Below are 13,089 nucleotides of genomic sequence, written 5' to 3'. Positions count from 1 at the left end.
AAGGCATTTAAGCAAGTTTTAAAGCTTGCCCGTCACTATGCACTGTTGTGTTCAGTGCCAGTCTGGGGGGTTACTTTGGTTACACCTCAGAGCGTAATTAATTCCTGAGCTGCTGTGCAGCATTGTTCTGTAGAGCTTTCAGAAAGGGTCTGGGGTTCGTGTTTCCTTGGTAGAGTTGAGGGTAATCCATGTACCCATTAAAACCCATGGTGTGGATCCCATGCACGGGCTGTCCCCAGCAGGCTGGGGACCTCTCATGGTGCTGCCAGCTGGGTTGGTGGCCCTTGGCCAGGTGCTCGGGGCAGACTCCGTTTGGTTCGTTTACCGCGTTATCTCCAGCATTGCTGTTGCGATCCCAGTCATGCTGGAGTGGCAAGCAGTGCCAGTAAGACATTAAGACATCAGGTGGTCTGTGTAATCCGATTAATCATTGAAAGTATGTTAGATTTTATTGACTCATACTTTCAAAGCAGTATAGGTGCTCTTTTGGAGCACAGTACTGTGTAATAATAATGCAAATGAAAGTTCTGTGAGCCATTTGGCCTACTGAACTAGCTAATTCAAGAAACGATGACGTGCTAGTCGGAGGTGAAATCATTGATACCTATTTTGGTGTAAGCTGAAAATGCAGAAATAGCCCAGTCCACGAAGGGGTTTTGAGGCAATGCTTTCAGTGCCAGCTGCAGAGATGGGTTGTCACAGTGTGCAGGTGCTGTTGATTAGAACAGCGTTACAACATCACATCATGAGGAAAGCATATTTTAAAGCACTGGGGAGAAATTGTGTTTTTGGGAGTTCCCTGTTTTCTGGGAGAGGCAGCCTGGCATGTTAGTTGTCTTCTCCATCTACTCTGCAAATCTTCCCCCAGTAGCATAATAGCTGGCTAGCAAGGCATCTAAGCCTAAGAAAGGCTTTTCTTTGCAGTTTCACATACAAGCTTGCCTTCTGATGAGCTTTTTGTGTTACCTGGGTGAAAATACTTCTCTAGATGCTCAGATGCTTTTGCAGTGCTGTCAGACTCAAAGTGGTGGGTTAAAGCAGGCTATCAAATAAATTAGGAACTTTTTTCAGTAACTCGATTATAGCATCCGTATGACTCAAATTATTAAAACTAGCAGAGTTTCAGAATTACAGATTAATTTCAAAATGGGATTTTTAACTTGTGCATGAAGTGCAAAGCAGTATAAACTTCAGGGCACAACTTGAGCTGTTTACACTGTTTTGCAGGAAGAACGTTGTGGACAGTAGTACAATTGTTGATTTGAGATTTGAGTCAGTATGAGGCAGGAGGCAAAATAGCTATTTAACTTGTCTGCCTCCATGCATTGCTTGAAATTCTTTCCCTTGACTTTTTCAAGCATGCTATTTCTTGTAGAATAGCTGGCAAGTTTTAGACTATTGTATCTCTTTTGCTCTTGTCTTTAATAAAACATCCAAATCTTCCTTTGCTTTTGCAAGTTTTCTGTGTTAATTGAATCCTCATTTTTAATCACAGGTCAGATTGGCAGAAGCCCAGTAGCCACTTACTGGCCATCACTGGCAGCAAAACAAGTTTTGTGCTGTAAGGGAGTAGGAATCAAGGGTATTGTTACCTCCAGCTCTGTTGAACATTTCACTTGAAGTTCTGCTTGGCCAGCGTGGAGCAGAATGTCACCGCTCCCTGCAGATGTGCAACTGTAGTGAGGTTCTTGCCCATAGAAATAATATCCTGAAACATGGAGCATAAACCATGAAATATTTGTTTTGTCTCAGATCATGGGGCAAAACCACCCTGACAGAGCTTAACTAGATATAGAGTGTCTTTGGTTTTCAGATCATTGTTCTGATTTGGTCTGCAAGTTAAGGGCTTTTAATATTTAAAGCTATGGGCAGATTACAGGGACTGGCTGCTGTTAGTGATTTAAAACATTGAGTCATATCCAGCTTGTGTAAGTACAAAATAAAAACCGTTCTTGTGGAGTGATCTTTGCATTTTAAGCTTACTCAATCCACGTGTCCCAGGTAGTTTTTTGCTTGGGCCTCATGAAAGAGTTCTGAAGGCTTTTCTCCTCTTCAAAAACATGGGGTAAGCCAAAGCAAAGCATGGGGAGGTTTAGGCACACACTAGTGTCCAAAGGCTTTTCAAGGCTGTCTTCAGAATTAGTTTTGTTGGAGTCTCTCTGCTCTTGCGAAAAGTGAATCAAAAGAATTCGTGTCGCTTTGGTTAATTTGAACTAGGTGATTAGCTTAAGAGGGGAGATACCATTCCAGTTTGAGCCAGTTCTGCCATACTTGTGAAAGCAAGCTCAAAACCCCTGAACATGTCATCCAAATTCTAGCACTGCCGGTTTCGTTCCCGTTTAAGTCTAAGCACTGAGCAGCTGCAGCATGGTTGCTGGTGGATGGACCTCCATGCGAGGGAGGTGGCTGAGTCTCTGTGCTTGGTCACTCCTGAGCACCAGCAGCACAGCTGGAGCATTTTGGGGGTAACAGCTTCGAAAGCCGTGGTGCAGTTTTGGTGCTTTAGCCAGGTGCCTGTTGTGTTGCAGGACAAGCCAGTCGGACTTTAGGAGCTGTTTTATGCAGGTGAGACTTTACTGTGCGGTGTTTTTCTTCAAAGGGTTTGCAGCCTAAGAGAAGCACAAGCATCTTAAGCTAGATCAGGAACAAACCTTGTGCATTAGCAGACTCTCCTTTAGTGACCTTTGGGACCACTTTGCTGTTGGTATTAATAGTATTAAAAAAAAAAATGCTGCTTGCATTTGATTATCAAACCTGAAGATTTCTTGGAATGTACTGCTGGTGTGTGCAGACAATAAAAGCATGATGTTACATATAACATTATGCTTTTATATCTGCAAAGGGGCTCTCTGAAGTGCTATCTAATTATATGTAAATATATATTCTTATGAATTGACTTTTTTTGTTCTGTATTTATGTTGTTTTCAGAATACACAGATGATAGTGCCCTGATTCCTAAGAACTCCTCAGTAATTGTTAGAAGAATCCCTATCGGAGGAGTTAAAGCTACGAGCAAAACATACGTTATGTAAGTACCCGTAAAGCTTTGCATTCTTTGTGAGGGGTTGCAGTGTGTTCACTTTTTTCTCGATACTACTTTACAGAGGCCTTCAGATTGTATCTTTCTTGTTAAAGCTGCTGTCAGGTTTTGTTGTAATGGGGTAGATTTTAATGTGTCTGTTCCAAAGCAGACTCACATTTGAGGCCTGCTGGGACATGGGCTTCCAATTCCCACAGTGGTAACTTTTTAGGTGATTCTTTTGAGTTTGTTCTTGGGGTTGATTTTTCTGAGACCAAATTTGTAGATCCAGTTTCCTTTAGATGGAGAGATTCCTCATTGTATAGTAGAGACAGCTATGCATTGTAGTGTAATCTTATAATTTGTTCTCATCTCAGAAGAGTCAAATTCTCAGTGTTTAACAATTCCTTGTGTTTGGAGGTGGGGAGGCAGGATATGGCAGATATTCTTATGCCCCAAATCCGGGGGTTTTGCATACAAGTTGTGGAGGAAAGACCAAGGGTTGCCAGTTGGCAAGCCATGCAAAGAAATTTCATTCTTAAGTAATTCCTTTCGTTTCCTAAAGACAATATCCTTTTCAGACAAGAGAAAAAGAACAATATCCTTAAGTATCCTTGCCTTTTGTGCAAGTAAGATGAAGGAATAATTAATCCTTTCTGAACTTGAAACTTAAGTAATCACATTACCAAATGTTACTAGTAATCTTTGGTTTTACCCTAAGCTGGTATCTGTTCTCCGGGTTTTAATTCTGTATTCCTAAGATTTATGGAGGACAGAGAATCGGCTGTATTGATTAAAATTACAGATATTCAAATGCAGTCCCAGCTATGGGATTATTGCTGTTACTTGTGTATTCATGCAGTTCATTTCTATATCAGCTACACTGGCCTTGTTTGAATGGTCATGTTTTCCAGCCTTCTTAGCTATGCCTCTCCACCACAATTAGTAGATATTATTAGCTTGTGGTTTTGCCATGTCTTTCTTTTGTTGGTTCTCAGTAAGGTAGACTGAGTTAATGTGTGTCTCAAACGAACAGTACAGCAGCATCCTGGTACCCATGAGGCATTTGCAAGCAGGAAAAACCTGAATTTCTGTGCTTCTGCATGTACACTTAGAGCATGTTACTGCAGTAGCGGTTGCAGTGCTTTCAGGCACTGCCTCGTGAATCTGGATGCCCAGTGTTGTGCCTGTAAACATGGCCTTGTTTGGGGGGTTAATTTAAGTTTATATGCTTAGTGCTGTCTTATCATGCATCCTCCGTTCCTGGTTGGATGGCACCCTCTCCTGGTGGTGTGATGCTGCCCTAAAATGAGTATAGATGCTACTGGCATCAAAGATCAGATAAATACCTGCATGTGGGGATAAGGAAAGAATGGCACTGCTGTTCTAGCATTACAAATTACCCAGGCAGATGAGCTCCCTGTTCCTTCATCTGGAAATATAGCAGAAGCAACTGGTAGAGTGGTTCATGTTTGAGGATTATGAACGTGTGCTTCAAAAACTTGTTACTCACCTTGCAAGCATGTTCTTCCTAGTAGATGGCTGAAGAAACCATTGTGTGCCAATTTAAAGTATTTCCCTGTAGCTGAGGAGGTCAGTGGCTGTCACTGCAGCCCGGGGTGTTCTGGAATCTTTTTGTCCTAGAGAAATTCCTCAGCAGCCTTTGACTTGCCTCTGCTCATGGGAGCTTTGGATGATGTGTGCATTGTTTGTTGACTGTACCGATGGTTGCATGTCTGATTCATGATGAGTAGCATGCAGATACAGACTGATGAGTATGTGGAACCTCAGCAAGTTTTCAAATGTAATAAATATTTCCTAAAATACTGTAGCGTTTTCAAGATTATCTTGAAGCAAATTCTGGCAATTAAGACCTTTTCTTTTGTCACAGGACTCCTAAATCGCACAAAATCCTAGAAACTGCTTTCAGGTGACATTTCTACTCCTATTTTTAGTCAATATAGCATATGTAACACATTCAGTATTTTGGCAATTTGATGGCTCACTATAGTAGATACCTGAACACGGTGCTTGGGCTTCCACAAAGAAACACTGTTCTCAAGGCTGTGCTGCTGACACTTTTATTATTGCTTTGTCAGTTGACTGATGTTTCTACACTTAGTAAACTTGCACCTCAGAGTGTCTGGACCATCTCTGTTCTTTCTTGGAAATACAAGTACTGTATCTGATACTGTTTGCAATCCTAGGGATACACAATTGGCTAAAGCTGCCTTCATATTCAGGTGATTGATTATTTAAGAACACAAAACTGTAGTACAGATTTAATAGTTTTGATGCTTACATAGCAGAGACAAAATAGCTGACAGCTTCCTCTGGCACTGGTGTGTTCTAGATCTGTCAGTCTTGGAGTAATTTGTGACAAAGTAGAACTGTGGTTTTGGGGTTGTTTTAGTTGCACTGTTTACGTATATACATACACAATTGTTTATGTAGACAAATACATTTCCATATTCACTAAACTATGAGAGCATAATGTTGTGATGTTTGGGTTTTATAATGTTTTCACTGCTTTATGTTGGGTACAAGTGCTTTTTAAAAAAATTCTTACCATTTTTATTTCTTCTTCTAGAAGTCGAACTGAGCCAGTGAGTGGGACATCAAAAGCAGTATGTAAAAACACAATCTCACACTTTTTTCTACACACTGCACTTAATTCTAAACAATGTAGCCTTTTATTAATTTTTCAAACATTAACTTAATATATATTCCAGTAAAACATAGTCAATGTTGTGAATACAATGTATTTGATTCAACATAGTAAAAATCTGAGTAATGCCATTGTTCGCAGAGTTCTAATGTGAATATTGGTATTTGTGCCTAGTGATGCATTGTATTTCATATTGGTATCCCAGAGTATTTCCTGTATGACTCTGTGTTGTACAGATAATGTACGATCGTTTTGAGATCATGTAGGTTTGAGGTTTGCGCAGTTGAACATGGTGCCATGTTCTGCATCTGTCTGTCTATAGCTAGTAACATGTATGTTTGTATAGGTTGTTGTGTGCTTTTTGTTTCTTGCAATAAAAATTGTTTGGAGTGTATTTTTTGCCATTTTCACATTGTATCACTTAGCTTTTGGTTTTAAATACTTTTTTTTTGCCTAATGGTTTTTGAAAATGTAATCAAAAACCACTGAGAAACCATTAGTGTTAAACTTGGTGCTGTTTCTTACATTTGACTTGGGGGTTCAAACAAATACCAAACCAACGTATCCCGCATGTTTTGAGGACAGTTCTATGCAGCTACATGATTCTTTTTCATGTCCTTAAATACTTGGGTATCTGTTCTTAAAACTGTATAATTGAAGTGATATTGTTTGGGCCCCTCCGAGTACATCAATGTCTTTAATAGATTGCCATGAATTTAAATATTGTTGCTACACAAAGTGGTATTCTAAAGTTCTGCATTTGATCTTTCTACTTTATCTAATGAAGCAGTTTAGTTTAATAGTTTGTCTGCAAATGAAAATATCTAAAACCCAGTGTATGTATTTTGGCACAAGGTTAGAGCCTGGTGCGCTTGTGAGTAAAATCCCTGCCATTTTTCTGAACTTCTGCCACAGTACATTTTTGGATGTGGGTGTTGTCAGAGTTGGCTGCTGCTTTCATTCCCCAAAGGCTGAGCCTTTCTTTAGTATACCACCACTTGCCTTTTACGTTTGGAAAAGGGGCAGCATTTTTCTTCAGGTTTGAAAACACTGTCGTTCTGCTGGTAGAACATAAATAAGTAACACGGATATACTTGGCTGGTAATGGTCTAGATCTTGATTTGCCACTTGGGTTGAATAATATGTGTAATGATGCGTTTCAAAATAGTCCTTATAGTATAAAAATTACTATTTGGTGGTTTTTATTTTTCATCTTTATTTTAACGACTTTTTCTTCACTAGAATGGTGTGAGGCATTACACTAACCCTGGATCATTGGATCTGATCACTTTATAAGCTGTTAGGATAACTAATCTAGAAATTCCTGAACTCTGGGCTGTGTTCTGTGAAGAATGCAGCCTCTGGTTCTCATGGAATGCTGTACAATCAACTTAAAATTGAAAACCTTTCGTGTGTAGGTCTAAAAACACTAAGTCTAAATCTACATCAGTAATTCTATTGCTGATTGATTCAAATTCCTTTTTGGGCGTGAATGCCTCTCATTGTGAGTTTGAGTTAGTTTAACTGGCCCAGTGACCCTAGTAGTTAATGTAATGCATTTATGTAAACCACGTTTACAGTATTTGATCTAATTCAGATGGGTTTTTATTTCTTGAAAACAGTTATTTTTCTTTTTGTTTACTAGCATGTGTATCAACACAAATCACATGTTCATAAATAAAGTTAACATTCTTTTAGCCTTGTGTGTTCCCTGGCATGTCTGTATTACATTTCTAAGTAGCATCTGACCATGAGATAACATAGATGGCTCAAAAAAAGGAGAAAAAAAAGGAAGATCCTGGCGTGGGAGGGAAGACTTAGTGTTAGTTAGGACGAGTTAAAGTAGAGGAGCATTCCCTGGTTGCTCTGCCTGTGACACCACAGCGGGTGGCAGTGCCTCGTGGTTCTGAAGACACCGTGAGCTTTGTTTGAAACTAACTCAGGGCCCGGGCTGAAGTGTGGGGGTTTTGTTGTATTTTAAATCCGCACATTTCTGTATGTATTTCAAAGCAGGGCCTGCATCTTAGCGTGGTAGGAGCAAATCACAGGAAAGCTTGCCAGTTGTTGAGCGGTCAAGCAGCAGAATTAAAATTAGTTAACATGTTTTTAAGCACACACAAAATCTTACACTTGGAATATTTCTCCGTTGTCTTGCTCTTATGTTAGCTGTCCTACGCTTGGAAATGTGTGCTGCTGTCACTACAGCCAAGTCAAGGGAGAGGGTCTTGTCTTGTGTGGTGGTTTGGCACCTGCAGGGTCTCGAGTTGGGGTTTGACCGTAGAGGCTGCAGAAACACAGTTGTGCCCATTGTTGTAGCGGTGTCAAGCACAACCATGATCCTTCCAGGCTGAAATTGTAGTTTAGCCAGGCTAGTGGGTTTTGGGAAACCACTGGTATTTAATCGTAGCATTCCAGCAGTGACATGAGTCTTTTCCTCCTATTTTCTGTCCCCTTTCCCACTTGCTTTATGTCCGTTTCTATTTGGTTTTCTTTTCATAAAATTGGAGTTAATAGATGGATTCTCTATACTGCTTTGGGGTGGGGAGCGTTTGTTTTTTTCAGTTCTGTAGTATGATCTGAGGGTTGTGTACAAGTTTCATGGATATGTTGTTTCTACTTGACTGATGGGAGAGACTGGCAAGGAAATACTTCAGAAGAAATTTAAATGAAAGAAAAGACACAAGCATGCAGGATCATTGGAAGATTGCCGTTGGGCAAATGTACTAAGTAGGTCATTAATTATCTATTTGCTGTTTTTGATAACTTTAGAAAGGAGTGCTATCACCTCCTTGAAGAATTTAGACTTGCCTGGAGGCTATAAAATAGCTGCTTCCTAGAAAAATACAAAAGCTAATTAATAGTTTATTAGCTGTTATGTTTCACTTACTGGTCAGTACTAGACTCCAGTAGGGAGCTTTCCTAATTTCTTGTTTGCTTCTGAAAAACATAAATAAAATGTAAAATGAGAGTGGTTGTGCTTGCCATGAGAGAACATGGGCCTGTTTCTCCCCGTGTGAAGCAGAGTGGCATATGGAGCAGGAATCTTCAAAATACCAATCTGGCTTCCTTTTGAACAGAACTAGGAACAAAATCTGAAAAGAACAGAAGTTGAATCTGCTGGTAAGACCTGCAAGTGGACTGTCTGTCTTTCCAGACCTGGCTGTTCCTCTCCAAAGACACATTTTCTAAAAGTTTTTAGTTAGTAATGCGGTACGATTGGATGTGCTTTCCCAGACATAGAGAAGGAATGATTAATTGGAGTGAAGAATCATCTTCCACATGTACATTGTTTTTCCCCAGAGTCGGCTAAAACTACTCCCTTGAGTTTGTTCCCTGCATTAGATAAGAAAGGACAACAGCTTTTTCCACGGAAGGGTTTTAATCTCTTCTCATCAACTCAGTGACCTCTTGAGGAGAGCTGTTCAGTTTACAGGGGGAAATTTGGTTCTACATTTTTTGGCAACTTAAGGCATAAGCGGCATGATTCAGGTGTCTTTCTGGTAACGTTTTGCTTGCGTAAACCTAACTGCTGCTTGTGGCAGAATATAATTCAGTGTACTGGAAAAGGAACAAGCTAAGTTACCCATTTCCTTGGGGCAGTTCCCGGTACTGCAGCCAGTTCCTGGGCTGCCTGGGGCTGGTTCCCCGCACTGTCCCGGGGCAGCCGGCGGGAGAGTGTGCTCGTGATGGGGAAAAAACGGCAGGGCTGTCTTCTGGAGCCGGGTTTTCATCATCAGGAGTGTGCTTTACACTTTCTTGATTTTGTTCATTTAGTACAGGGCTGCTGTCAAAAACTGATTTTGGTCTGATAGCAAAATATTAAATTTTTATGTTTCCCAAACTAGTTGGATAGTATGGCCTGAGATCTAATAAAATACAATAAATCAGTTTTCTCAATTCTACACAAAATGGTGGGTTACTTTTATGGCTGGCTTAGACTGGTGTTTTATGGGGTATGGTGAGTTTGGCATTTTTAAACTCATTGGCAGGAGGGGCAGAGTTCGTGTCTCAGGGCTGATAACGCCTGTGCTTTATTCAGACAGGCACATAGTGTGTTCACAAAAGCATAACCATATACATGTATAAATGGTGAGACATCAACAGATTAATTTACAAAATACAGTGAAAATAAGTTTCCTGTAGTGATGCTTACTTCTCAAATTTTTAGAAATCCTTTGTAGCTGACAATTGACAGCTTCCTTCCGCCTTTGGCTTGAAAGCAGTGGGGAGCATTTGACAGTGGTTCTCTGAGATATTCAGGAGCAATAAGTTGATCTTTAGTGGGTTTGGATATTTTAGTTTCTCGGTAACACGGAGACACTCTTGAGCTGTCAGAGGTTTGAACCTTGTTTTGAATAACTACAGAAATGCCTCTGTCAGTGCCACTCAGAGGATGTAGCGCGAGCTTGCAGAATACAGTAGAGGTTAACTGTTGCCATGTTTTGACTGTAGAACTTGAATATGTGTTTAATTTTTTGTGAACAGATTGATGACTCTTCTGCATCTATTTCTCTGGCCCAGCTTACTAAGGTATATATATATATATATATTCTTGTCCAATACTTAAAGTGTTTGCTTCGTATTTTTAAATTTATACTGTGATCTATAGCTGGATAATTGTTGTAATTTGAACAAAACTTCTATTTAATTTTTAATAATTTAAAGTATTTATTTTAACTTTAAAACCTGTGTATATTTTGACACTATCCTGTAAAGAGTAGTTCCCAGTTTGGGAAGATGGAAGGGGAGTACCTTATCAGCCTCAACATAATGTTGCAGTGTTACTCATCTTCAAGACACAAAGAAGAAGCACTTCAGAAGCTGTTTACCGTTTTTCATACGTTTCGTTAATTTTGCGTTGGAAACTAACACAATTTTTACAGAAGAATTTAATTGGCTGTAAGTTATGGACATTCCGGGGGGGGTTGCAACAGCCAAAGTAGAAGCATTTCTGTAACATGGACAATTGCATGGCTATTTTTGAATTTCTAGTCATTCTAGTGACAGATGCATTATTTGAATGCTGCACAATTTCACAAATTGTAGTATATATACAGTGGACAACACAATCTAATTTGTTTGAACGCAGACTGTGTAAATTGTGTAAATGTACCTAATTGTTTATAGGAATATACCAATGTGTATGTGTGGCATATTAGCAGATGTGACCTTCTGGAACTGTTGTAATGCCGTGTTTTGCTCTGGAACTTGCATTTCTTGCTGCACGATGTGTAACTGTCTGGGAAGCACTAGTGAGTGCTCGGTGTGGCGAGGGCAGGGCCCCTGCACCCCCGCCAGGTCTCCTGGACGTACGGGCTGGGGTTCATGGCCAGGAAACACAAATCTCCTCCCTCTGGTAACTTCTTCCCCCTCTCACTGCACAAATTAAATCATGTACATTTGGCAAAAAAAAAAAAAAAAGTAAAGTTTGGAAGGTAGGCACCAAGAGAAATTGGGCTCCATTAGTGCCGTCCCTAAACGTGTCCTTGGTTCTGTAAACTTGTGAAGTTTTACGCCAAAATGTGAAAAACTGTCCAAGTGGTATTTCGGACAAATGCAGGAATGTGCCATAACGCAGCTCAAACCTGGTACTTGCTCTAAGCTCTTAGTGCAGCCTGGCTCAGCACGGAGACAATTGTGTTAACCGTTTTCTGCTTTATTATTACTATGTATTAAATGCCATATTGGAATTTTGGTCTATTCCTACTAATGTTTTTGTGGTTTTCGGCTGTGTTTTGTAAACCGTTTGGGTTCAAACAAATTAGTCACCTATCTGTAAAGTTTTCTGTAAATGTTAATGGAAATGACTTCATAGCTGTCGATCTGGATTTTATTACTGTTGAGAAAAAGCTGTGTATATGAAACAACCGTTTAATAAAACGTTGAAACTAGTTGGTTGCTTTTGTGAATGAATGCATCTAAAAGCAGGAACGAGTGGTTGATCGGAGTGGTAGGTGCTTGAGGTCCAGACCACTGCCAGTCACTGCCTTAGACCCTGCTTGTATCTGGACTAGTGTGCAATAAAAACATTGGAACAAATGCTACTTTAAAAAAAAAATCAGCTGGCTTCAGTAATTTGAAGATCTAGTTCTGCATAAGGTATATATTACAGTTTGTGTGTTAAAAGGACGCAGTCAACAGGAAAAAAAACCCTGCAGGTGTTGCTCACTGTGGTTAATCAATCTGTAGCAATTAGTAGGGGAGGGCCCTGCAGTCTGGACTTGCCTGCAGCACCATAGCCACATTTCTGCTGAAAAGAGGGATTATAAATAGCTTGATTCCTTGTAATGCTTCCATGTCAGAAGCTGAATTTCAGCAAGCAAAACCAACTTCCCCAGCTCTTAAGTTTTGTGTCCTTTTAACACTGCAAAATGTAAATAGTGATACTTGCATACATCTTTCTCAATTAAATGTGCAGTGGATATCTTCTCTTTTGCATAGTCTGGAGCTTAAAAATACAGTTTAAAAATCCTGGATAGTGTATTTTTTTCTACACGTAGCTTCAGTCCGCTTTGAAGAAAATTGGATTGGTTACACAAGTCTGTATGTAAGGTACAAACAGAGCCTAAGGTTTTGAGTGCCCAAGATGCTCCTTTCGAGTGGGTTACCAGGCACAGAAACATCATGTCATGGCGTAAGGACTCCCCAGAACATCTTCAGGACAAATGTGGTTTATCTAAGCAGCTGTTTTCATGCAGCCTCAGCTGGTGCTGTGCTGCTCTTTACAGGATTGGATGAGTGCTGTTGTCTTGGGCTGTGTGGGCTTAAACGTGTTTCTAATGCGTGTGTCAAACAATTACCTGTTGAACAGACCGCCAATCTGGCTGAAGCCAATGCTTCCGAGGAGGATAAAATAAAAGCTATGATGACACAATCTGGCCATGAATATGATCCAATCAAGTAAGTGTTGATAATATCAAATCTGTTCTTTGAAGATTCTGAAAAGATTGTATATGTGTTTGTTTTAATAAGAGACATACATGCATACCTTCTTTTTCTTTTTTTCCAAAAACTTGTAGTTACATGAAGAAGCCTTTGGGCCCACCCCCACCATCATACACCTGCTTTCGGTGCGGGAAGCCCGGCCACTACATAAAGAACTGCCCAACAAATGGGGTAAGATCGGGGAGACTTTTGGTGTCACTTAGTTTTCAGTTGGTTTGTGGTTTTTTTTACCCTTGCAGTTACTTAACAAATATATGAATACTCATATTAAAAATTGTTCCTCTTGGGGTGAAATACAAAGACTGTATCGTGGTGTTGCAAAGACCTTTAAATTAATTTATATTTTCATATATTTCAGTATTATTGGAAATGCTTCTCTTTTTTAAGCTTTTCTGTGACAGCTCAGTTTTAGTATCTTGTATAGAAAGGTTATGTTTCTCTTGAGCTCACCCCACCT

At 39.9% G+C, this 13,089-nt stretch overlaps 1 protein-coding gene across 7 annotated transcripts in view; it reads left to right on the top strand.

The window, feature by feature from the left end:
* RBBP6 (RB binding protein 6, ubiquitin ligase) overlaps positions 1–13,089 on the top strand; it is a 28,394-nt gene that overhangs the window by 3,628 nt on the left and 11,677 nt on the right. For 3 of the 7 annotated variants that reach the window (XM_065031155.1, XM_065031157.1, XM_065031152.1), the window contains exons 2-7: positions 2,929–3,028; positions 4,911–4,949; positions 5,610–5,646; positions 10,173–10,217; positions 12,499–12,587; positions 12,707–12,803. In XM_065031155.1, the coding sequence (XP_064887227.1) occupies positions 2,929–3,028; positions 4,911–4,949; positions 5,610–5,646; positions 10,173–10,217; positions 12,499–12,587; positions 12,707–12,803 (407 nt within the window). The remainder of the gene's footprint in view (positions 1–2,928; positions 3,029–4,910; positions 4,950–5,609; positions 5,647–10,172; positions 10,218–12,498; positions 12,588–12,706; positions 12,804–13,089) is intronic. The other 4 variants (XM_065031158.1, XM_065031153.1, XM_065031154.1 and 1 more) reach the window with 3 other exon arrangements.

The sequence above is a fragment of the Columba livia genome, chromosome 15 (genome assembly GCF_036013475.1).
Source record: "Columba livia isolate bColLiv1 breed racing homer chromosome 15, bColLiv1.pat.W.v2, whole genome shotgun sequence".
Classification (NCBI taxonomy): Eukaryota; Metazoa; Chordata; class Aves; order Columbiformes; family Columbidae; genus Columba; species Columba livia.
This window is presented reverse-complemented; position numbering and strand designations above follow the sequence as displayed.